This window comes from Dreissena polymorpha, chromosome 5 (assembly GCF_020536995.1).
Source record: "Dreissena polymorpha isolate Duluth1 chromosome 5, UMN_Dpol_1.0, whole genome shotgun sequence".
Lineage (NCBI taxonomy): Eukaryota > Metazoa > Mollusca > Bivalvia > Myida > Dreissenidae > Dreissena > Dreissena polymorpha.
Genome location: NC_068359.1, coordinates 42651992 through 42679458, shown reverse-complemented (window position 1 = coordinate 42679458; position 27467 = coordinate 42651992). Strand labels below are relative to the sequence as shown.

The 27467-nt window shown below is 35.6% G+C and overlaps 1 protein-coding gene across 1 annotated transcript in view; it reads right to left on the bottom strand.

Moving 5' to 3' along the window:
* The window catches only part of LOC127880820 (Fanconi anemia group D2 protein-like), a 126423-nt gene that overhangs the window by 98218 nt on the left and 738 nt on the right, over positions 1 to 27467 (bottom strand). The window contains exons 2-15 of the mRNA XM_052428267.1: positions 26114 to 26171; positions 12210 to 12338; positions 10731 to 10795; positions 10233 to 10285; positions 8752 to 8799; positions 8046 to 8106; positions 6860 to 6915; positions 6278 to 6368; positions 5526 to 5650; positions 4234 to 4321; positions 3585 to 3689; positions 2606 to 2676; positions 821 to 926; positions 91 to 264 (exon numbers count right to left, since the gene is read on the bottom strand). Of these exons, the coding sequence (XP_052284227.1) occupies positions 91 to 264; positions 821 to 926; positions 2606 to 2676; positions 3585 to 3689; positions 4234 to 4321; positions 5526 to 5650; positions 6278 to 6368; positions 6860 to 6915; positions 8046 to 8106; positions 8752 to 8799; positions 10233 to 10285; positions 10731 to 10795; positions 12210 to 12338; positions 26114 to 26168 (1227 nt within the window). The 5' untranslated portion in view covers positions 26169 to 26171. The remainder of the gene's footprint in view (positions 1 to 90; positions 265 to 820; positions 927 to 2605; positions 2677 to 3584; positions 3690 to 4233; positions 4322 to 5525; positions 5651 to 6277; positions 6369 to 6859; positions 6916 to 8045; positions 8107 to 8751; positions 8800 to 10232; positions 10286 to 10730; positions 10796 to 12209; positions 12339 to 26113; positions 26172 to 27467) is intronic.

The window sequence follows — 27467 nt, the reverse complement described above, 5'->3', positions numbered from 1 at the left end:
ATGAAAATTTCTCATAAGAAATTCATTTTAAAACTAACATTTTAAAACTAAGACTGAAAACTTGAAAGGAAATTCAAATACAAGTATTACCAGTGAATGAACTGAAAACACTTTCTTCAGATAGACTTCATTAAAACATCCGGCGCGAATCTTGTTCCTGAACAGACTCTCCACGGCCTTCTTGCGCGGGGTACCGTGGAGTATGAGCAGCATGAACAGGTCAATGACCTTGTGGTTGGAGGGCTGCTTCTCCTGCTCAATCGCCTGAAATATACAGATGGGTGTTTTAATTCATTAAGTGGAAAGTACACTGCACAGGCTAATCAGGGATGACACTTGACGCACAGGCTCAGATAATATGAGCTTCATTCTGGAAAAACTGGGCTTAATGCATGTGCGTAAAGTGTCGTTCCAGTTTAGCCTATGCAGTCCACACAGGCTAATCAGGGATGGCACTTCCCGCCTTAAGTGGATTTTCAATTTTTCTTATGCAGATAAATCCAGTGTAAGTAAAATGTCCAATATAATATCTGATCTCAAACATTTTTCTGCAAGCAGTTTTATGCATAACCATATATTAAATACGCACTCCGGAAAATCAATCTTAAGGCATGTGTTTAAAGAGTCATTTAGGATTTGCTTGTGCCGTCAACTTGAAAGTCATTTTTTTATAACCGAAAAATTCAGTCTAAGTGATTAGCGTAGTCCCTGATTAGCCTGTGCAGATCTTGTGCATACTGCACAGGCTAATCTGGGACAACACTTTACACACATGCATTAAGCCCAGTTTTCTCAGAACGAAGCCCATTTAATGCAATACCTTGATAAGGGCATCCCCAACATGTCGCTGAAACCTGACAGCTGACTTCAGTGTATCCAGTACGACACTCTCAACATCCTGCTTGTAGCCATCACTTATAGCAGCACTAAAACATGGACGAGCTCTGTCTGTAAAGGCTTGTCAGGGACAACACTTTCTGTTTGTATGACATTTTTCGTTTAAACAAAGCCTCTAGTTTTAACAAAAATCCAGTTTAGGCGGAAAGTGTCGTCCCTTATAAGCCTGTGCTGACTGCACAGGCTAATCTGGGACGACACTTTAAGATTTGGAAATGAAGCCTTTTAAACTTGGATCTAGTAAGAAAGGCCTTTAATTAAATGTAACTTTCTAAGGAACTACAAATGCGTGAAAATACATATCGAAGTGGTAAAGGTTTAAAAGACTTTTTCACAGAGAGGCTCATATTAACTCTTTACCACTCAGATACTGTTTGTAGTCCAGTAGAATATCAAATTAAATCAAAGACAGTTATTGCAACATAAAAGTTTTAAAGGCTTTTTTCCAACCTTATGATCTGACAAGCAGCAAACAGTATAAAAACTGAATTGATTCCAGTTTCTGGCAAGCTGTTCTGGTTTTATGCTGGTTGCATGCAGCCATTTTTACTTTGTTTCTGAGTGGGAAAAGATTAATAGTAGATGGGAATAATTTAAGAAGCGTGGTTGATGTTGTTAATATTACAATATTCTCAATATATTTCCTAATGAAGCTGGCTGATAGCGCTTAAAATGTATATTATCAGAATACACGATGGTCGCCTTTTTCTAATCTACATGCAAAACTTATTTTGACAAAGGTTAGTATTAAACATGTTTATACACATGCCAATTCCATTATCCAACATTTCAAGTCAAAAGAGTAAATTATTATTTTCCATCCATTTGAAAATAGGGTCTGACATACCATTTTGCATATACATCTAATGTACTTAAATATAAATGGTGCAAGCATAGCAGATACCACCAGTAATATTTTTTATCAACCTGTATGGTGCAATGTTGAAGGAAAATAGGTGTCACTTACCCAGACTTTTTACTGCTGGATACAGCCGTCAGCCAATCAAATTCCAGTGTCACTTACCCAGAATTTTTACTGCTAGATACAGCTGTCGACCAATCAAATTCCAGTGTCATTTACCAAGACTTTTTACTGCTGGATACAGCTGTTGACCAATCAAATTCCAGTGTCACTTACCCAGACTTTTTACTGATGGATACAGCCGTCGACCAATCAAATTCCAGTGTCACTTACCCAGAATTTTTACTGCTGGATACAGCCGTCGACCAATCAAACTCCAGTGTCACTTACCCAGACTTTTTACTGCTGGATACAGCCGTCAACCAATCAAATTCCAGTGTCACTTACCCAGAATTTTTACTGCTGGATACAGCTGTCGACCAATCAAATTCCAGTGTCACTTACCCAGACTTTTTACTGCTGGATACAGCCGTCGACAAATCAAATTCCAGTGTAACTTACCCAGACTTTTTACTGCTGGATACAGCCGTCGACCAATCAAATTCCAGTGTCACTTACCCAGACTTTTTACAGCTGGATACAGACGTCGACCAATCAAATTCCAGTGTCACTTTCCCAGACTTTTTACTGCTGGATACAGCCGTCGACCAATCAAATTCCAGTGTCACTTACCCAGACTTTTTACTGCTGGATACAGACGTCGACCAATCAAATTCCAGTGTCACTTACCCAGACTTTTTACTGCTGGATACAGCCGTCGACCAATCAAATTCCAGTGTTACTTACCCAGACTTTTTACTGCTGGATACAGCCGTCGACCAATCAAATTCCAGATTCTTTCTCAGTTCAGAAGCAACCTGTGACAAAAACAAGACTCAGTTGATAGCCTAAAGATCTTTTTTGTCAACAACAAAATAAAAGACTTGTATTTGGGTGAGATATTAAAATTCATTAGCCCCATAAGAAATATTTCCTTCTTTCTTAAGTTCTTAGATTTGTAAATGTACAATAAAGCTCATGCATACGACAATTAATGGCAGGTATTTTGTGTGGTCATATTTAGCAGACTAGAATTAGAATTTTAATAGAATGATGTTATTGTGAACAAAAACCCATATATTATAAAATGCATAGTGACCTTGACCTTTGAACTAGTGACCCCAATCCAATAGGGGTCATTTACTGTCCAAGGCCAATGCACATGTGAAGTATCAAGCCAATCGGTCAATTGGTTGACGAGTTATTTATCGAAAACGATTTTCACACTTAGTGTGATAGTGACCTTGACCTTTGACTTAGTGACCTCAATTTCCATAGGGGTCATATACTGTCCAAGGCCAATGCACATGTAAATTATCAAGCCGATTGGTCAATTCGTTGAAGAGTTATTGATCGGAAACCACTTAGCGTGATAGTGACCTTGACCTTTGACCTAGTGACCTCAATTTCAATAGTGGTCATCTTCTGTCCAAGACCAATGCACATGTTAAGTATCAAGCCAATGGTCAATTCGTTGACAAGTTATTGATCAGAAACTAACTGGTCTACCAACAGACAGACCGACCAACATCCAGCAAAACAATATACCCCTTTTTTCAAAAAGGGGCATAATAAGCATAAGGCTTTGGATGCAATCAGGCTAAAATTATTAGGTTTAACCCTTAACCACTCAGATACGCTTTTTAACGCAGGCTGTTCTCGTCTTATGCTGGTTGCAAAAGCCATTTCACTTTGCTTCTGAGTGGGAAAGGGTTACAACTAATACCTCCAGGCAATCCTGGCTGGTGACAGACTGTAGCAGGAATTTGACTAGTACAGGAAGGTCATCCAGGTCCACTGAGGCCAGTAGCTGCAGCACCGAGTCTCGGATCTGAACACATGGAGACCACACTATCTTATGTATCGTGTAGACAACTATATACCAGTATATCAGTATACCGTGGAAGATTCAGACGGTATATCATATCGCCTTAAAGAACAGCAATCAAAATGCTTTTTACAATTATGATAGCCATGATGATGGTTTTTACACTGATGATAGTGATGATGATGGTTTTTACAATGATGATAGTGATGTTGATGGTTTTTACAATATTGATAGTGATGATGATGGTTTTTACAATGATGATAGTGATGATGATGGTTTTTTCAATGATGATAGTGATGATGATGATTTTTACAATGCTGATAGTGATGATGATGGTTTTTAAAATGATGATAGTGATGATTGTCCTTTATAAATATAATGATGGTTATGACATGTATGATGGTGATTATTAAAATGGCTAAAAGATTCAGTTCATTATTATGATGAGTTTTACCATTTTCACAGAAGCTTAGCATTATGTTAAAGATCACTATCTTTTTTTACACCAATGGTGATGATGACAATCATTATGATGAATTAACCGTACCTCAGCAAGAAGGGTACTAGGAAGAACCAGGTTGGACAAGGCATCAAGAATGGGTATTGACAACTGTTTGTTCTCAGCAAGTATATCTCTGTAAAGCAAATATTTTATTTTTAATGTGTGCCCAGAATCACACACATGCTGCTGAAGTATCAAATTGGAAGCATGTCATACCAATGTCTTATTTTGTTCAGCTACTATTTTGGCCAAATAGACACCTGACTTTCAACCCTAAGAATTTAATATCGAGTCATCAGCGTTTTCATAATAAATGCTGATAAGCCCTTTTTATTTAGACCCTTTTGAGTTTCTGTACTACACAGGGGAGACAATGCTTTAACTCCATGTAAATAACGTGTTTCATCCAGACCAGAACAAAATAAGTTTCCAATAATTCATTAATCACCTCAAGGACATAGCCGCTAGTGTACATTTTGTTTGTTTATTTGCTTGTGTAGTTTGTTTATTTGGCCATTTAAACAGTATATCAGTCATCAGGTTAGGTGGTTTCAACAGTACTCAATGCATATACTTTTGCCATTAACTTAAAACTGTCCAAGTTAAATCAAAAGTAGGGAGCAAATTGCTGTAAAAGGAATTTCATGATAAACCCAACACACCCTCTGTTTGGTAGTCACTTGCACCATTAAACTTGATGGCATAATGCTATTCCTGTACTAGTATGGGGAAAGAATTGGAGATGCGTTCTGAGTAAACTGTTTAAATGCATGTGTGTTAAATATTCCATGTAAGCAAGTGCAGTCTGCACAGCCATCAGTGATGACTCTTTCTTAACTAGATTTTCGTCAAGAAAGGTCTCCCTTTACACGAAAAATACAATAAATGCTAAAAGTGTTGTCCCAGATTATCCTGTGAAGACTGCGCAGGCTAATCTGGGACAACACTTTACACACATGCATTCAACCGCCTTTTCACAGAGCGAGTCACATTTATTCACCTCCTAGGAAGTGCTGTGATTACTCACACAGGAATTCATAAAGCTAGGGTTCATAGAATATAATGAAACAAAAATTGCATTAATTTGCCAAAACCACTGCAATTTTGCCTGTCATTTTCACTTATTTAAGGACCAGTAATAAAAAAGTTCCTAAGGGATTTACCTTAAATGTTCACATAAAACCTTTGCAAAATGAATCACTTCTGTTTACAAATTACTAAATTTCAAAACCTCCAAGCAATATTTTTAAATTTAAAATTACCTATACACAAACCAGACAGAGACCTAAGGTAATTTACAAAATAAAGTTGTCCTTGTAAATATGACCCATAATTACCGAAGAGCTGTTGCCACCGTGGTATGTTCGGAGTCCTGTACAATGTAGGGGAGACAATTTATTATCTCCCTTTGAACCTCATCACAGCTGCATGTGAGCATCTCAAGAAGCTTGTCTGTAACTTCCTGTAAATACAGAAGAATCATTGCAACAAACTTAATAGAGGACCACTATGCAATGATACAAACCAATATTTTCACCTCTAGGAAATGCATTAAAAATGTCAAGTAACAGAACTATGTCTATTTAACCGCAGATGAATAAAAAGAACAAACAAATGTGTATTTTTGTAAATAACGGTAGAGTGGGAAACATAATACACTATAACTGCTAATAAAAGTAACATACAACAAACAACCATAGTCCCATGGTAACTTCGTGGAACTCAACATGTACAAAACAAAGAGATATTATATATTGCAAATGAATGTTATTGTTTTTTTCATTGAGAAAACTTTGCAACTTTTATTAACTTATAATACAAACTTTACACAGTTTGGCCATGAGATCCCTATTAGACTATCACAACTGCTATAGAAGGGTTCAGCATGTACAATTAATGAGTTTGTTAGTTTCATTGTATTGTTCTTTGTTTATTTGTATTTGTCACAATGTTCAATACAGTAACAGCAGGATATCCAGGATTTAAGGGGGGAAACTATTGTTTGTTGAGTATAAATTGTTCAGCAGATATAACAGTTTCACTCTAAACCATTGATATACATGTTGTGTCAATGTGGCTTCAGTCTAACCTTGCCATTGACTATGTGGTCTAGCCATTGAAACTGTGACAGCAGCAGGTGAGGAACGTTCACCTTCTGACCTTGCTCTAAAATGGTGCTGCTGCAAGAACAAAACATTAATGACAAATCACTTTCACCTAAGCTAACTGAATAAACAGACTTCCAAAAACACATCCATCACACAAATACAGGTCAAAATGGGATTTCAAAACAGGGGAACCACATTATTATAATTTCAAATTCTGTGACGTTTTTCACACTTATCTCTGTTTTCCAGTGTTTAAATTTTGCAAAGGAAAAAATCTAGAGAGAAAAGCATGGTGCTGCACCCTCCTCTCTAGACTTCTAAATTTAAAAGTTTGAAAATCTGTTCAAATTACATTAATTTAAAAAAAAACTTCAATTGCAAATGAAAAGATAGTACTAAATTTTCTTATGAATTCACTTTTGAATAAGAAATAATTGGCTTTGGCCACATATTAGACAATGTCACTGGACTGGACAGGCTTTCCACCAACACCTATTGAGAGACACTATAACTTCTGTGATCCTTGATCTTTCCCTAATTCAGCTGTTACCACTCAAACTTACTCTTTCTCTCCGGTAAATTCTGGTAATTTTTCACACAGGACCCGCATTAAAGAAGACTGAAATTTAACACACAAATAACAGTTTGATCAATAATGTATTAAACAAGTCACATAATAATAAATCACTTAAGTAGATGTACAGATTGTGTTTTCATTACAGCAACATAATTCCATAATACTTTTTGTAGGAATACAAGCAAGACCTTTTAAAACAAGACTATTGCCAAGCAATATATGTCCCCTACCTGCTCCACCACTGTAAGATTTTTATTTTATTTTTTTATTTGTTGCCATAGCAACCAGAATTTTTGATGTAGGAACAAAATGAAATGACATGCACAGACAGACGCACAGAGCGCAAACCATAAGTCCCCTCCGGTGAAACGGGTAGGGGACAATAATATATACAGTCCAAACCCAATGGCTCAAACTCGCTAAGCTCAAATTTTCAAGTTTGCTCAAAGTATCCTAAAAGCAACTTTTTATTGCAATCTATTGATATAAATTTATGTTGTTTGGCTCCTATTTGCGAGTGTCGAATTATCAGATGGCTTGTACTGCTTTCTCATTCACTGTCACAATTGTCACACTTTCTTTTGTTTGTTTGGCTCGAACTCACTTTGAGTCCCATAAAGCTGTTAATCAATTAGAAGAGCTTGATAAGTGTCTCGCTTTAATTGATGTCACAGCTGTTGCAAACATATTATCATCTCAATCCTTGTTTGATTTTGTGAATCCAAACAAAAGGGGAAGATACTGCCTCATCCTCAGATAGGGATTACATGTACCTGTAAATGTGCTTCATAAACACAAGCTGACCTAATCAACTTTTGCAATATGATATACATCAAACAAATATGTAACTATTTGTTAATATTTATTAATACAAAGCTTAAGTAAATATTTTAATGTAATTTAAACATAAACAAAAAGTTGTACGGAGTTAATGCAATATGGATACTCATCAACTAGAGATGCAAATCTGTTGCAGACTAATTTAACATATTATGTTAGAAATCATTTGGCTTGAATTTCGGATCGCTCAAACTTTTTTTTTTGGTTCCTGTGAGTTCAAGTCATCGGGTTTCTACTGTATTTTAATAGTTTTGAGCATTGCAACATAATTCTACTTAATATTACATATTTTAGTAACAATACAAATATGGATATACAAAATATTTCTTTACCTGAATGAGATCCACCCCAAGTAAAATCTTCACTGCACTTCCTTGTAAGCAAGCTCTAGCACTAAAACATGAAAGTAAAGTTTTCTCTTTAAATGTCAGCCCTCTCATTGAAGGACCTGCAAGCTTCTACTCATGAAACACATTTACTGATATCATCTTTACTTTGGTTCCTACCTTTTATGCCAGGCCCTTGGATCCGTACCCCTCAATTTACCTCACTGCTGGGTTGGAAAGTGGCCATGAAAGAAAATGCTGTGTGGGGCTCAAACCTTTTACCTCCTACTCCATTAATAAACACGATTACCACTAGGCCATGGAGACTTGACAAAATACATTCTATTGACAACTGTATCATTGAGCAATTATACACAGGGGTAGACACTGCTAATTCTAAATAACCTTTTGCGGTCGAAACATATACATCCGATATTCCCATATAACCACAAATTCCATTATAAAAATAATTCTCACCGCTAAGCCTATGTTCAAATTTGAGAAAGAAGTGACTTCTTCCTCAGATGACATTAAGGAGAAGAGAGGCGACTTAAAAGAAAAGTGGTTTCTGTTCAGTTAGAAATACATGCCAAAATATTCTGAACTATTACAGGTTTAAATTATAAAGTATTTCATGATGGATAATAATTGGCACACTTTCAGCATTCATTTAAATAATAGCAAATAATAGCAATAAGATTACTTTAACTACCTTTGACACTCAGAATCAGTCACACTGGGCAACAAGCTCTTATGGAACCTGGAAGAAAGTAAAGACTGTCACGCTCTTCTCTAGCGCACATCAAAACAACAGAAACTATGGTTACAATTGAGCCTCATTCTGCGAATACTGGGCTTAATCCATTGGCGTAAAGTGTCCTTATTTGCCACCACTGGATTATCGTTAAACAAGAGCTGTCTCCATCGGAAGACATCTGCCCCAAAAAACGCTTTTCCGAAACCTAAATGCTGATTTCAAAACCAAAAGCGGACCCTAAGTTCAAGTTCAAGGTCAAAGGGTCAAAATTTGTGTGCGTATGGAAAGGCCTTGTCAATATACACATGCATACCAAATATGAAGATTACATCTGAAGCGACATAGAAGCTATGAACATAAAAGCTGCAAGTGTTGTCCCTGATTAGCCTGTGCATCTATAGAAGTGTAAAATTTAATCAAACAAGGGCTGTTTGTAAAAAATGCATGCACCCCATATGGGCTGTCAGTTGTAGTGGCAGCCATTGTGTGAATACGTTTTTTGTCACTGTGACCTTGACCTTTGACCTAGTGACCTAAAAATCAATAGTGGTCATCTGCCAGTCATGATCAATGTACCTATGAAGTTTCATGATCCTAGGCCTAATTATTCTTGAGTTATCATCAGGAAACCATTTTACTGTTTCGAGTCACTGTGACCTTGACCTTTGACCTAGTGACCTGAAAATTGATAGCAGTCACCTGCCAGTCATAATCAATGTACCTATAAAGTTTCATAATCCTAGGTGTAAGCATTCTTGAGTTATCATCCGGAAACCTTTTACTATTTCGAGTCACTGTGACCTTGACCTTTGACCTAGTGACCTGAAAATCAATAGGGGTCATCGGCCAGTCATGATCAATGTACCTATGAAGTTTTATGATCCTAGGCGTAAGCATTCTTGAGTAATCATCCGGAAACCATTTTACTATTTCGAGTCACTGTGACCTTGACCTTTGACCTAGTGACCTGAAAATCAAAAGGGGTCGTCTGCCAGTCATGATCAATGTACCTATGAAGTTTCATGATCCTAGGCCTAAGCGTTCTTGAGTTATCATCCGGAAACCATCTGGTGGACGGACAGACCGATGGACCGACATGTGCAAAACAATATACCCCCTCTTCTTCGAAGGGGTGCATTAATATCTACTGGTCCAGCACAAATTTAAGGGCCAAATAGCCAAAAGGATTGCCCAAATTTTATCCACAGAATTTCCTCATTATGACAGGGTTGTTTTTTTGTGGCCCAGAGGCGATGATAAATTTGTAATGAAATATCAACAAGAACATTGAATATACATTTTAATTAAAAGTGAGATAAAGATAAACATGCATAAACTGAACTTAAAAGAATGTTAAGTTTTTTTTTACAAAATGAAATGACTTGACATGACTTCACTGTATCTGGTACTACACAAATGTTGTCAGGACTACTCACCTAGCTGCATTTTCTATGTATTCTTCAAATCCTTCAGCAAATTTTTCCACAATCTGGAAAACAGAAGCTCTAAAATAAAGCACTTTAATAAAGGCTGTTTAGACGATTGGTGGTGACATTAAATACAAGTACAATTTAAATGACAACTGATGTAAATCAATGAATTCATAGAACTGACATTCGCACGTACAAGTCAAATGAAAATATACTTAAATTGAGTTGTTTTTTTACAACAACTAAGGACAAATATGTCGCATAAACAATGTAATTTCCGAGAAGTCTTTCCTATTCATCTATAAACAAATTTATCCCACTTTTACAGCGAATTCAGTTGATTAAAGCCCCATTGATTAAATATCATCTATAATCAACGGCAGGAAATGACGTCAATATTTTGACAAAATGACGTCATAAATCCAGCGAAATTATCCAGTCAAACTTATTTTGTTTAAATAAAAAGGTTTAACCTATTATTCTCTATATAAAAGTAGAACCTACATCAGCTCCTCCCTTGCTTTTCAACTCTTTAGTGAGATTCTTCTGAACCATAGCCTGGTCAGCACCTGTATAAGTGCAAACTTTTAAAATCATGTCAATACTAAGGATTGTGTTACTTAACCCTTTACCACTTAGATGGGTATTTTGACGTATTTGTAGTCCCCTAAAAAGTTAAATTGAATTAAAGACCTTTCTTACTAGATTCAAGTTTTAAAGGCTTCATTTCCAGCGCTAAGATACTGATGAGCAGCAAACAGCATAAAACCTGAACAGACTGCGAGTTACTCGCAGGCTGTTCTGGTTAAATGCTGTTTGCACATAGCCATTTTCACTTTGCTTCTTATGGGGGAAAGGGTTGTTCTAGCATGATACTCATTTATAATTGAATAGAAAAAGAACAAATATATCCTTATTTAACTATCCTTTAAACATTTTAAAAATCATGTAAAGACTTTAGTACGACATCTTCTTGAGACGTGAAATGATTTGTGTATGTTCTGTGATAATTTCTGGGCAAAGTGTGTGGTAATGTCAGCCCTTTCACCAGTTTTAATCATCTACTCTTTGCATTAGATCATTGATGTTCCCAGGCAGTGACAGCAGCATAAATTGAAATATTACCTGAGGCTTACTGAAATTTCTATCCTGATATTGTTTCTGGAGCATATTATTTCCATATAATGAACCTGAGCAAACCAAAGTAAAGCTAGAGGAACAAAGGCTCTAGACTGCCTAGCTGAGACTTGAAGAAAATTAAGTATTCTGAGCCACAAACTTGTGCAAATGTCCAGAACCATTTTCAAACCTCAGCTGAGATGTCATTAAAACAAATGATCTGAACAAGTTCTATTTTGATTGGACAAAAAATGTTGCTTCTAAAGTGTTCATAATAAATTTTGCAATATAAGGCAAATTGCCACGTCCCCTGTCAGCCATGTTTTTCAACAGGCCAGAACACTTCGAAACTGCAGAACTGAATCACAAATGTTCTTAGCAAATTGTATGAAGATTTGGCTAAACCTGTCCTCTCTGGAGTGTTCACATGCTTTTCCTCTTGTTACCTAGGGACCCATTGTTTTACCCCACAAGACCCAGTTTTACCTTGTCCTTGATGTAATTGGTACAAATCTTCTAACCAAGTTTCATGAATATTGTGCAATAAATGTGGCCTCTATAGAAAGTTTAGTTTAAATGTTCAAGAGAGATGTTGTTGGACAAATGACAGATACAAGGCGATCACAAAAGCTCACTATAAGCAAATTGTTTTCAGGTGAGCAAATTAAGATCTCATTTAAATACTACAAAATGGCAAAGATGGCCTACATGAGTTTTAGGTACCATAATGCCTTGATAGAATTTTGAGCTAGTTTAAAGGTAAGTGCCGAAAATAAATGGTACTACTCCTGTATGTTTTGATCTCCTTTAAACACATGAGAGAATGAGACATGTAGAACTTTTATTGCAATGACGCGTACTGACCTAGCACATTGTATTTGTGTCCATTCTTCAAATGTAGACCAGCACTGCGACATGACAGGTAGAACAGACTGGAACTCTTGTAGTCATCGGAGTCATCATCCAAACTTTTATTCTTCTTAGGCTGTGGAGCTAAACAAAAACAAGAGCACCGCATAACGGGTGCCAATGCTTGGCTGCGGGTGCAGTTTTGAACAAGGACTGTTTGTAAAACATGCATGCCCCCCATACGGGCTTTCCGTTGTAGTGGCAGCCATTGTGTGAATACGATTTTTGTCACTGTGACCTTGACCTTTGACCTAGTGACCTGAAAATCAATAGGGGTCATCTGCGGGTCACGATTAATGTACCTATGAAGTGTCATGATCCTAGGCAAAAGCGTTCTTGAGTTATCATCCGAAAATCATTTTACTATTTTGGGTGACCGTGACCTTGACCTTTGACCTTGTGACCTTAAAATCAATAGGGGTAATCTGCAAGTCATGATCAATCTACCTATGAAGTTTCATGATCCTAGGCGTAAACGTTCTTGAGTTATCATCCGAAAACCATTTTACTATTTCGGGTCACCGTGACCTTGACCTTTGACCTAGTGACCTCAAAATCAATAGGGGTCATCTGCGAGTCATGATCAATCTACCCATGAAGTTTCATGATCCTAGGCGTATGCGTTCTTGAGTTATCATCCGGAAACCATTTTACTATTTCGGGTCACCGTGACCTTGACCTTTGACCTAGTGACCTCAAAATCAATAGGGGTCATCTGCAAGTCATGATCAATCTACCCATGAAGTTTCATGATCCTAGGCGTATGCGTTCTTGAGTTATAATTCAAAAACCATTTTACTATTTCTGGTCACCGTGACCTTGACCTTTAACCTAGTGACCTCAAAATCAATAGGGGTCATCTGCAAGTCATGATCAATGTACCTATGAAGTTTCATGATCCTAGGCCCAAGGGTTCTCGAGTTATCGTCTGACAACCACCTGGTGGACGGACAGACCGACAGACCGACCGACAGACCGACCGACATGAGCAAAGCAATATACCCCCTCTTCTTCGAAGGGGGGCATAATAAATGAAAGCTTGTCAGATTTTTTTTTTTGAGGTCACAGTGACCTTGACCTTTGACCTTGTGACCCAAAAATGAGTGTGGCATGTAGAACTCATCAAGGTGCATCTACATATGAAGTTTCAAAGTTGTAGGTGGAAGCACTTTGATTTTAGAGCCAATGTAAAGGTTTTAGCACAGCGGACGGCGAAACACCGGACGCTGGCTATGACAATACCTCGGGTTTTCTCCGAAAACAGCCGAGCTAAAAATGACCTGCTAGTTTAGGGACTCCGTGACCTGTTTTCAACAGAACATTAAATGACTTGAAATCAAAGAACAAACTAAGAGCTACATGATACAGTATTATTGTATAGATGAATTCACAGAATATAACATACAGTTTTAAAGCCACACACCTTGAAATGAAATACATGGCATAGTACATTGAAGTAAAAATAAGAAACATATTTTATCTATGCCAATTAGAATATATCTTGTGGTTACAAGGTAAAAATCCGTCTTTTTGTGCTTTAAAACTTGAAAATAATCCTGTTTGTCGAAATGGACGTATGTATATACATCTACAAATCCTACTTTCCGTTTAAAAAGCGTTACCGTTTGAACAATAATAAATTACTTGCTAACTAGGCTATAGATTTAATTTTATCTATGCCAATAAGAATATATCTGGTGGTTACAAAGTAGAAATCCGTCTTTTTTGCGCTTTAAAACTTAAAAATATTCGCGTTTGTCGAAATTGACGTATATGTATAGAAATCCTACTTTCGGTTTTAAAATTATTTTTTTTTATAAATTACTTGCTAATAGATTTAATGACAATTTTGCACACTTTCAAATTGCATCTATATATTTTGATTAACATTTCAAGGTGTGTGGCTTTAATCAATAATATGCTGCATTCATGAAGCATAATTTCAAGAATGAGCTTGGAACTATAAGTTTAGTATTACAGGGATGGAAATTAGTGGTTGCCCGTGAGCCCGAGGCCAGTACATTTTGGCCTGGGCAACTCAAATTCAAAAGTTAGTAGTCCGGCTGGGCAACTTGCTTTTTAAGCTTGAAACAATTCAGTGGTTTTTGTTTTGTTTTTTGGTGTTGGTTTTTTTTTTTGTGCAAAATTTTATTTTTTCCGTAGAATATTACATACATATGTAGACAATACAGTACATACATCCAAAGCTTTTCAGATAGTATTGTACAGCTACTTGATGGGTACATACATATTACTGGCGTACATTCAACATACATTCATATACAAATCTAGTTGTGTTATACTAGAAGTAGTTTACAACAGCAAAAAACACACACAACACAAACAAGCTTGTAACATACAACATTACTTAATGTTGATTATATGTATGTATATTATTTATAATAAAAAGTATTGCACATTAAAAAATTTATTTGTAAGTGCTGAATTGTATTATATAAGAATATTGATTATGCAGAGTTTAGTACAAAACTTGCAGGATAAATATTTTTATATTATCAGTTATTTAACTATTTGTAATGCCGTTATATGAGATGTCAGTAAATATTTTAAAAAGGGACCATATTCCTAATTCTTCTTCTGATTTATTTGCAGTTTTGTAAATTTCAAAAGCGTGCTTCATACTATTTACGAGTCCATATTTTGAAGGGATTCTGTATTTTCTCTGACAATGAAAAGTATATCGTTTAAACTCTAGGCATACTATGTTTAAATCGTTCATTTTTGGATTAATAATTCCAAGGACTAGATTCTGACATGTAATATGAATAGGTATGCTTGGTCTACTTTTACGAATAATCTCAGCAACAAATTTAATAATTTCTTGGGTAAATGGACAGTACCAGAACAAGTGCATTATATTTTCAACTTCAGTGTTACAAAAAGAACATAGATTATTTGCTACAATTTTCATTTTGAACATAAGGGATTTTGTCCCCAATATTCTGTGGACTATTCTGCATTGGAGCCATCTGACATATACTTCCTTAGTTAGATTGAATACGAGTGGATGTACTTTTTTCCATTCAATATTAAAAAAATTCTGTGTTCCATTTTGTATGACAAGTTGGAATCTTATTGTTTTTAATTAATATTTTATAAATTTGTTTCTCTTCTTTTGGACTGGTTATTATTTTTTTAATGTAAGTGTGTAATATAGGTCCTTGAGTTTTTTGTTAAAATGTTGCAGGTCTTCAAATTTGTCAATATATTTCTTTATTGTATTTTTTAATCCTTGGTACAGCAGGAAATTTACATTTGTTCCAACCTGTGTATCCAAAGATTCTTTGGAAATAAAGTTTCTTTCTACCATAATATCTCTTACAAATCGGATGCCTCTTTCATATAGACATTTAATATAGATATAGCTTTTGTTTATTGTAAAATTATGATTATAAAATAGAGGCATATCCAGAATATCATCACTATCTATTATCGGCAGCTTTTCAACGTACAATATATAGTTTTTCAAAACATCGAGCCAAAATTTATTTTTCAGGTGTAGACATATTTTTTCGGCATACATTTTACCAGTGTTGAATATTGTCTTAAAATCTATTAACGATTTTGCCAATGAATAGCAATTTCCTTCGCCTGACATTATTCTCTTAATCCATGTTATTTTTATGTATTTTTCAAAGGAACATATATCAACCCCCTTTGTTATACTCATTAACAATTACTGTTTTTTAATTTTGCTTGGCCCTGCCCAAATGTTATCATAAAAGTGCTGTTCTATTGTTTTCATGGTGTCTTTGCTTGGTGATGGCATTGATACAAATAAATGAGTAAGTAAAGGTAGAAACAATGATTTGACAATGGTTATCTTTCCTAGAGGAGTAATATTTCTGCGATTCCAATGAGTTATTGAACTTTTAATACTTTCTATTTTATTATCAAATTTTTTCATGATCATGTTGTCTAAATTAATATCAAACATTATTCCAAGAACTTTAAAAGTAGTAGCTCCCCATGTAAGTTTTTATTTAGTTTTTATTGATCTGGTACTATATTTCATAGAACCTATCCAAATTAAATTAGTTTTTTCGTAGTTTATGTTAAGTCCAGAGAATTTTAAAATTCATGAAGCATGTCTAGTGTACAATTAAGAGATGATTCTGATCCGTCTAGAAATAAAGATGTAATATCAGCAAATTGAGATATTTTATATTCTATGTCATTTATAGTTATACCTTTTATTTTTTTGTTATCTCTTATTTTAATGGCAAGAATTTCTGCACAGATAATAAAAATGTAAGCACTGATACAGTACACTCCACGCGTTTTCCCCAAAAAATGCGCTCCCTTCGCGGGTTTTTTTCTGCTAGCGAGTGTTCACGCGGCGTTAAGAGAGCGAGGTGAACTCGATAAAACGCTCGGCGTTACGCCGCGTTCGCTAATTCCCGCGGCGTGTATTACTTTAGCCTAGTCGGTAAATGCAGACAATTTCCGTTCTTATCAGTGACCGCTGCGCAACGCCGCGTTAGCAGTGTGCTACTGGGCACGCCAAAAAATAAAAACATTGTTATAATAAATTGTTTAAATACTGTAGTACATGTATAAAAAGATAATTGTATAGAAAATTAATACGTATAAAAATTATGTCTTTTAATTCACAGGTACGTCTACAATATGAATGAATATAAGACATTTGACAAATTAATATTTAAATCATAACACATATAAGACAAAAATAAATGTTCCGTAAAATTTCCAAATGAATATAATAATTAGTAATCCGAAACACACTACGATTTTTAATGTTAACACGACGTTTACAAATGCTTCCAATATACAGTCATCATGTATATTTCCCGACAAAAGCGCGCGAAAATTATGCTGCAATGTACAAGGTATACTCCTGCAAAGCGTGCGTGTATTGATTTTTTTATACAAACTTTATAGCGCAGAAAACATTGAATTTTGCTGATTTCGGTTAAAAGTTTCTTTGGTATTATTTAACAAAATTATATCGCAAATAAGTTGATATTTCCTCCAAAATAATTTCAAATCATACACGCCGAATCTGTATCTTTACGGTACTTTAGTAGAGTAATTATTTACACAGTTATTGTACTGTAAACTGATTAAAGAAGACATCTGGGCGGAACTGGATTTTTAGTGTTTGACGTTATGAAAACACGCAAAGCTTGTCTACTGACCTATTGTGTAGACTGCTGTCTGCAGTGTTTTGACAAAAGGGATTAACATGTGTGAATGTCACTCTGCCGATTTGGTCCATAATTACCGGTAAACATTGTTTTGAATGTTGACGCAACAAGAATACAACTGTGAATATTAAATGCAACTATCAACTCAATAGTTACCACCTTCTTTTAGCAATCAATGGAATAACCTAACTTCAAAGAGAAAATAAATGCATTAGCGAGCAGAGAATTGACTTTGTTCCGACAATTAAAACCATTCCTTATGCATTCGTTGGATGTGTTTACTTGAGTAAGTTATGCCTTTAGACAGGAAGCGGCTTTTCTTTGATTACGTCAAACTGTAAATTCACACAGATTTGCAAGATTTTTAGGGACGTTTACATTTGTTTACATGTTCAGTATAGAAAATCACCTGCTTACTTGAAAACTTTGGATTAAATTATCAAAATAAAAACAATGTTGCAAACTGTGTTTATATTAATTGGTAAGTATTAGTTAAAAGACGACGTTTTGTTTGTCGTAAATCAACGAGTTTTCTATTCAGTTTTGCCGATCGTTAACCGCCGCGTCCAAAATCATGCAAACGCTGCGTCTGGCGGGATTTTCTTAATCTCCCTCCAGGTCAATCGCCGCGGAGTATGGAGGGAAATTGGGGAAAACGCGTGGAGTGTACTGTAGGGTCACCTTGACGGCATCCCCTCTTTATACAGAAAGTATTTGACAAGAAGCCATTTATTTGTATGGAGGCCATGGTATTATGCAAGAACATAGATATCCATTTTTGAAGCATTGGTCCGCAATTTAAAAAACTAATAGTTGTTTCGATAAACTGAAAAGACAGAGTATCAAACGCTTTTTTCAAAATCAATTGTCATTAGGAATCCAGGTAAATTATTATCTTCAGCATATTTCAATATATCATAAAGAAATCTAGTGTTTTCACCAATGAATCGACCTTTAATGAAACCTGTTTGATCTTTAGAGATTAAAATGTCAAGTACTGTTTTTAATCTATTTGCAATGGAACCTGATGCTAGCTTGTAAACAACATTTAATAATGTTAGCGGTTGTAAATTTTCAGATAACATCGCGGCTTGTTTTCTTTTGGAATACAAGTTATAATTCCATGTTTTTGTGTAATAGACAACTAATTTTTAATAAAGGCGTAATTAAGACTTCTCACTACGAAATGGCCTAATTTATTCCAAAATACTTTAAAGAATTCAGCTGTGAATCCATCAGAACCTGGACTTTTGTCATGTTTCATATTTTTGAGTTTATGGATACTTCTTCAATATTAAGCAGCCCTTCTATTGAGTCAGATTGAACTTTATTCAACTTTGGTATATTAATATTTTCTAAATCAGTTTTTATATCGTATTTAATTTTGTTTTCATTTTTATTGTATAAGGTTTTATAGAATGAAACAGCTTCTTTTAAAATATCATTTTGTTCTGTGAATCTAGCACCATTTTCTAATTCAATAAAAGGTATTGACTTGTTTGTGTAATGATTTGTTTCTAGCGAGCAAAAGTATTTAGATGGTTTTTCTCCATCTTCTATCCATTTAGCTCTGGAACGAATAAGAGAGCCTTTAAGTTTATTTTCCCTAACATTTTCTAATTCATTTTGTAGTTCTCGAGGTTGTTCAGAATTAGCTTCATTTAATGATTGTTGAAGTAAATTTATTTTCTTAATTAATGTAGATTCATGGTTTTTGTTGTGTTTAGCTTTATGTGATGAGAATGCAGTGCCTTCCCCAGGAATTTGTTCAGGCGCCCCGGGGGTAGGTTCGGGAGGGGTGTCCCCTCCCGACGTTGATTTTTTTTAATTTAACGTGTCAATTCACGTTCTGTGGTGCGTTATAACTCAAAGAAAAACAGCGTCAAAAGACGTCATTTGGTGCGCTATGACTCTTCAAAAAAATCCCCCAGTCATTTAAAAATATATTTTCCGCACAGATAGTAAAATACCGACTCGAAGGATTCCCCAATAGATCCGTTTCAACCCGACTCTTATTACTGTATACTTACTATTTTTCAAGTTTTTATTTATTACCCGATAATCCCGTTTATTCCGTTTTTATCAATCTCTTTCTGGGAAATATTTACGATAAAAGCTTTCAGTTATTTCATTAACACAAACCTTGCCATTTTTTAAGTGACTATTTATAGATTTGATGAAATATTGCCTCTGAATATGCGTCAATCCCCTGACCTGTTGTGTGCTTGTTAAAACGCTCAATACACGCCATTTGTATGCAATAGACGCGACGTTGTACATGCTGTATAATTTTCGCGCCCTTTTTAATTAATTGCACTGCTAATTTGAAGCAAAAATATTTAACGTTGCGGTAACATTTACATTCGGAAGTGTGTTTCGGATTAAAAACACGTTAACATCGACTTACGGTAATGGGTTTCGGATTACAAATTTAATTATTCCCATTTGAGATTTCAACAAATATTAACCATTGCGTTATAAATTCAACGATAATTTGTTTACACACTTTACAAGTCGAATAAATGTTTTGACGGAATTATGCATGAAATTCACGTTGTCCACGAGGATCACGGCCGGTTGCCATCATCAGTCTTCTAACTATCGATTATCGGACGAAACATTTACAAGTTTGCGTAATTAATTCAACGAAAATTTGTTAAAGCGCATTACGTGTCGAATAAATGTCAGAAAAACGAGGTGAATCAGTTCTATAAATGGACATGTTGAAATATACATGTACTGGAATTAAATAAATTGTTTTCACATAATTGTAACCGCTATAATAATTAATTGTTTACCACTTGCAATTAATTTCTCGTATTAATTTTGAGTCATAGGTAACACTTGTTTACAGTAAAAAGGTGTGATGATGATGCCCGAAACCGTCTTTAATGTTCTGTACTGTACTAATTACCGGTTTTATATTACTCAAATGGTACAACTACTTGCTAATCAAGCTGCGATAAACTCTTACTTCATGCCCGACGTCAATCAAAAATAATGGTCGATAGTTAACCCCGCCCTCATAAGCATACGCGTAACCGATTGGACGATGGTTTGACAACTGGAAAGTTACCAGATACATCCTTGTCAGCATTTAAATGATCGTGTAATGTGGCTAGAATAATCGATACGCGCGTCATGCTATTATCTTATCAATGGATTATCCATTACCCCATGTGGTGTATGGCGATTACTTGTGAAAGTAGGTACCGAGTGCTCTTTTAAAACAGTGAATATTGATACACTGATAGGGAAACCTTGATTTTTTTGGACAATCACTTTCTTTTACTGAAGAATACACTGATCGGAAAAATTTCAAGCGCCCCGGGGACTCTGATTTCGAAATTCAAGCGCCCCGGCAAGGGGCGCTTAAATGGCCTGGGGAAGACCCTGGAGAATGAAATAGTTTTACCTCTAATTTCCATAAGTAGTGTTTCTAGGAATAATTGATCGTTGATAACAAATTGCATGTCACTATTGGGAATATTTTCTATGTTTTCTAAGTTGTAAATAGTGATACAGTATTGTTGTCTAACATTTTCTATTAGAGTATTAATGCAGTTTAAATAGTCGATATCCATTAAGTGAATTATTGAATTTCCATAGCCCTTTTCCATGTACTACATCCTCAAAACTTAGTATATTTTACTCCTATAAATATGAGGTTGATTAACATCAACAGATAACATCTAATTATTAGGACTAAGTGCATTTAAACATTTAATGAAATTGGTGACTGTGAGTTAATAACAAGATGTGTTTGTGAAACACAATGTCCCCCTATATGACGTTTGACCTTGTAGGATGACCTTGACCTTGTGAAGGATGACCATACATGCCATACGTCCCGGATTGTCCGGGACAGTCCCGGAAATGAAGACCTTGTCCCCCTGTCCCGGAAATCTGTCAAATGTCCCGGAATTTACAAAATCCATATATACATGTACCTTATCTTAGGCTTAACTGCACCTCGAGTCTGTGTATATCTGCAGCGTCTCCATGACAATGCCTACCCAAATAGGCAGACTACGCTACGTGTCAAAATCGATCAATTAACAGGGGTCCTGTTATCAAATCGATTGTCTCACGTTCGCGGTCAAACCGAAAAGGCGGCATTGTTTAATGTGGTTGTTAATTGACTTAAATCTACTACGTCATTATTTCCCACTGCGTAAGGGCAAAGGATAGTTGTTCACACATCTGAAGTCCAACATCGCTGAGTAAAAAAGTAAGCATATAAAAATGTTATTGTGATTGGTTGTATGTATTGTGAATTGATTTGAGTTGACGATCTAACGGTATTGTATTGTTGTATTTTTTATTATATAAATGTTATAAATGAATAAAGGCGTATCAACAACTACGCGTTACACACCGGTCTTAATAACAATAACGCAGTGACGTCACCATCTATGTTTAGAACGCTTACACTGAAAACACGTGGCTTGTATCTAGTAACGGAAGTAGTAATGTTTAATTTGACGTTAATAGATCAAGTGTATTTCGGATCGACTTTCGAATTTTTGCAATTAATGATGCGAAACAAAAAAACGTACCAAAAATGCATATGTCTATATTTTATCGCTACATTTTATGCATGTCCCGGAAAATCAGCAAAAGTCCCGGACAATTTAACTCAATGTCCCGGAATTGGTCTGAAAAATTATGGCATGTATGAGGATGACCTTGACCTTGACCTTTCACCACTCAAAATGTGCAGCTCTATGAGATACACATGCATGCCAAATATCAAGTTGCTATCTTCAATATTGCAAAAGAATTCATAAAATAAGCGATTTGGGCCACATATATTTGACCTCTGACCTTGAAGGATGACCTTGACCTTGACCTTTCACCACTCAAAATGTGCAGCTCCATGAGATGCACATGCATGCCTAATATCAACTTGCTATCTTCAATATTGCAAAAGTATTTATAAAATAAGCGATTTGGGCCACATATATTTGACCTCTGACCTTAAAGGATGACCTTGACCTTTCACCACTCTAAATGTGCAGCTCCATGAGATACACATGCATGCCAAATATCAAGTTGCTTTCTTCAATATTGCAAAAGTATTCATAAAATGAGCGATTTTGGCCACATATATTTGACCTCTGACCTTGAAGGATGACCTTGACCTTTCACCACTCAAAATGTGCAGCTTCATGAGATACACATGCATGCCAAATATGAAGTTGCTATCTTCAATATAGCAAAAGTTATTGCAAAATGTTAAAGTTGACGCAAACAGACAGACCAACAGACCAACGGACAGGGCAAAAACAATTATGTCCCCCACTACTATAGTGGGGGACATAATTAGTTTAACAAAATTCATTTATCAAAGCCAATGAAATGATTTAACTCAGACTTATATTATGACATAATACACAGAAAGTTTGTCAATTAAGCAATGTTGTTGTTTACTTATCTGTTATTTTATTTAAAGAAATTCTTATATACACACGACCCTACATGTACATCGTACTGGGCCAGTGATTTTTTTGCTCAAAATTACAGCCGAAATTCGGCTGCTTCCCAATCACAACAAGAGCACCGCCTTGCGGGTGCAGACCGCTCATCTATTTTCTTTTTAAAGGTGAAGGGACTCTCATTTTCAATCACAAAGGAGGGAGGGGTGGAGTGAAGAGGGGTGCATTGTGTGGGGGTGTGGACATTTATTACATTATCTTCCAAAAATGCGAAAAAAAAGGAAAAAAAATAAAATAAATCGGGGGGAGGGGGGGGGGGGGGGAGGGGTATAGTGTGAGGGTGTGGTGGTAATTTGTGAGATGATTTTAGAAAAAAAAAAAATTAGGGGGGGGGGGGATTCGGGTTGGGGGAGGTGGGGTGGGGGGGGGATTCTTGGGTGCGATGATTGGACGGTATTTCAAACATAAAATAATCAAAATAAATAGTTTTGATTTTTAACCGTTTAAAAAAAAAATTGGGGAGGGGGTGGGGTCGGGGGGGTATAGTGTGAGGGTGTGGTGGTCATTTGTGAGATGATCTTAAAAAAAAGAGAAAAAAATAGGGGGGGATTCGGGGGGGGGGGGGGGGGGGGGGGGGGGGGGAGGGGGGCACAGGCGATGGTTTGGGTGGAGTCTATTGTGGTATGTCAGGTAAGAGTAGTTTTTTCAAAGTATCAATCAAATCAAGCCTTGATACTTAAGAAGTAAAGTGGATCGAAACACAAAATTTAACCATATATTCATAGTTACTAAGTCAAAAAAGGGCCATAATTCCGTAAAAATGACATCCAGAGTTATGCAACTTGTCCTTTTACTGTACCCTTATGATAGTTTGCGAGTGTTCCAAGTATGAAAGCAATATCTATGATACTTTAGGGCAGGGCTATAGATAACAAGCGTATGTGCGTTATTACGCAATTAAAATAACCGAAAACGTAATTAAATTCAAAATCAAGCGTACAAAAACGCAAATATAAATTTAATAACGTAATTCCGGTAAAAAACCTTGCGTCACGAAACGCAATTCTTACAAACAGCGGGCGTATTTTTTAAGACTGGTTATTTCCCATAAAAAATGTACAGAATAGTTTATATGCTGTCCTATGAAGAAAAGAAGGCAGTCTTTCCAGGGGTTATCAATATTTTGGGTAATTTCTGTAATTATTCGTAGACCCGTCCGATTTCTTCTTTCATTTTCTTAAAATATCAAAATGGCCACTCGTGGCCGTAGAAAGAGAATCGTCACACAAACAAACACCTTAAACAGGTATTTACGCCAGAATATTTGGGTAATCGAAAGCTTCTGTGCTGCTTTGCTGAACGATCTGTTGCAAGATGTGATCATTTTTTCTGAGAATTTAGTTCGCCCGTTATTATCAGAGATTTTGAACGATGTTGTTAAACCCCAAAAACACGTTATGAGGAGTGTACGTGAAAAAACTTAAATAAAGTGGCGAAACAAACACCCGTGGCTGGTGATGAATATGGAAAGTGGAGTTATAAAATGTACATTATGCACAAACATGAAAAGTAGATTTAAACTAACTAATGTTGCTATATTTATTTTTCACATGCACATAATAATATAGTAATCTTAGTAGATTTTTATTATAGTATATAATGATGTCATTCCCTAAATTACCCGATTGAGTTAAAAAAAACGGGGGTGAAAAACCCAATTAAGCTCAACAGTAGGGGGTAAATTTTTTTGCTAAAACTATTGAATTTACAAAAACCCTATTGTTGTCAAAACAGGGGGTGAAAAACCCAATTACCCAAAAAATTATCTATAGCCCTGCTTTAGGGGTAAAGTGGACCAAATCACAAAACTTAACCAAACTTTCAATTTTCTAAGTATAAAGGGCCCATAATTCCGTCCAAATGCCAGTCAGAGTTACATAACTTTGCCTGCACAGTCCCCTTACGATAGTTAATAAGTGTTGCAAGTATGAAAGCAATAGCTTTGATACTGTAGGAATAAAGTGGACCTAAACACAAAACATAACAAAATTTTCAATTTTTTAAGTATAAAAAGGGCACATAATTCTGTCAAAATGCCAGTCAGAGTTACATAACTTTGCCTGCACAGTCCCCTTATGATAGTTAGTAAGTGTTGCAAGTATGAAAGCAATAGCTTTGATACTTAAGGAATAAAATGGACCTAAACACAAAACTTAACCAAAATTTTCAATTTTCTAAGTATAAAAAGGGCACATAATTCTGTCAAAATGCACGCTAGAGTTATCTAACTTTGCCTGCCCAGTCCCCTCATGATAGTAAGTAAGTGTACCAAGTTTGAATGCAATAGCATTGATACTTTCTGAAAAAAGTGGACCTAAACGCAAAACTTAACCAAAATTTTCAATTTTTTAAGTATAAAAAGGGCACATAATTCAGTCAAAATGCACGCCAGAGTTATCTAACTTTGCCTGCCCAGTCCCCTCATGATAGTAAGTAAGTGTACCAAGTTTGAATGCAATAGCATTGATACGATCTTAGAAAAGTGGACCTAAACGCAAAACTTAACCGGACGCTGACGCCAAGGTGATGACAATAGCTCATCATTTTTTTTCAAAAAATAGATGAGCTAAAAATCAACATTTTTTCCCAAAAATCTGACCAAAATTTCCCCAAAAGAAGCCCAAATTCAACAAAAAAACTTTTTTTAAGAAAGAAGTCTTTTATGACATGCTACAAAATATATAACTTTAATTTAGTCCTTTTTGTTGATAAATAATTCCCAAATTTGCCACTTTTATAGGTTAAAAAGTCCCTATTTGACCAGACTCCTTTTCCCAAAATGGCTAGAAAAAACCCTGAACATGCACTTAAAAACAAGTCTGTTTCTTTTAATCATATTTATAATGCTTAATTTTTCCCAATTTCATGGTTTATGGCGCTATTTTTCCCAATTTCATGGTTTATCGTGCTAATTTTCCCAATTCAAATGGCACAGGCTGTAACTAATAAAAGCAAAAAAATCACTGCTGGGCTCGTTGGTCTTAAGCTGGGCAACCAAAATACTAAAGATGGTTGCCCGTGTGGACAACCAATTGTAAAACGCTAGTTTCCATCCCTGTTACAGTAACTGGTTTTTTTTCACCACTTGAGGAAAGTGGTACACTGGTATTCGAGAACTAAAGTTTTTTGACAAACACTATGAAAACCAGTCTTAAGTGTTTCTGTGACTTACCTTTTTTATTGTCTGCTGCTTTTCTTTTCTGTAGAACTGACCTTTCCAACACCATGATCTGCAATCAAGTATGGTATCATTTATCATTGCAGGGTTAACACTGTCACATACAAACTTTGGATAAAATTGTTGAGAATATTTTCAGAATTATTTATTGCAATAATAGGTGCAATAATAGGTCTTCAAATAGATTTAATCAGAATCCATCAATGCATGTTAATTTGTCTTGTTGCATTCATTTTAACTTGCTGGCCACCTTTAATTTATTTCTGACAAAGATAGAATCTGATAAGGTTTTTAACCTTTTGTAAACTATGCCAACATTTTTTTATTATTTGTTTCAATGCAACTTTATAAAAAAAACTTCTTGAGCCGGAAAAAAAAGAAAAATTAAATTAAAAATTTTGACTAGTGATTTAAAGAAAACAAGAGATGTGTTCGTCAGAAACACAATGCCCCCTATTGCGCCGCTTTGAAAAAAAAATAAATAAACTGCGCCATGAGCGCATGATACGCCCGTCGTTCGCCAATGAAGTAGTAAGGTAATAAATAACCCTTTGAATCATTTTTTTACTTCAGTTTATTTGTATTTGAATACATGGTTTATTTTATAAGTACATGAGCAAGGAGCGCCGTCTCCTTGACATTCATACCATATCTTTTTTTGAGTATATGTATGCATTTCTTTAGAGGATATGGAGTTGAAGTAAACCTGTTATAGATATTTTGACCAATAATAAAAGAGAAATGTAGATGGGTAAGTGGTAGTGTACAATCGGAATAGAAAAAAGCTCACCTTGTTCAATGTTTCAGGGATACTAAAAAAAAAAAAAAAAAAATCCATCGAAGGATATTTGAGCTACAGTAGGACATTCAATGAAATCACGAAATTTTGACGAACAAAGTCCCATAACTCTGGAACGACAATTCAGAATTCCGTCAAAAACGAAAGGGGATCAGGGTTTATCAATATTAAGATTGTGTTGAAATTTGAAAAAAATCCATCGAAGGATATTTGAGCTACAGTAGGACATTCAATGAAATCACGAAATTTTGACGAACAAAGTCCCATAACTCTGGAACGACAATTCAGAATTCCGTCAAAAACGAAAGGGGATCAGGGTTTATCAATATTAAGATTGTGTTAAAATTTGAAGAAAATCTGTCAAAGGATATTTGACGTAGCGTACGACATTAACAGACGGACGGACGCGGGGTATACCATAATACGTCCCGTCATAGACGGGCGTATAAAAATTGTTTACCTTTGACCTTGAAGGATGACCTTGACCTTGAACTTCCACCACTCAAAATGTGCAGCTTCATGATAACGCTGGTTTTAAAAAAAAAAATT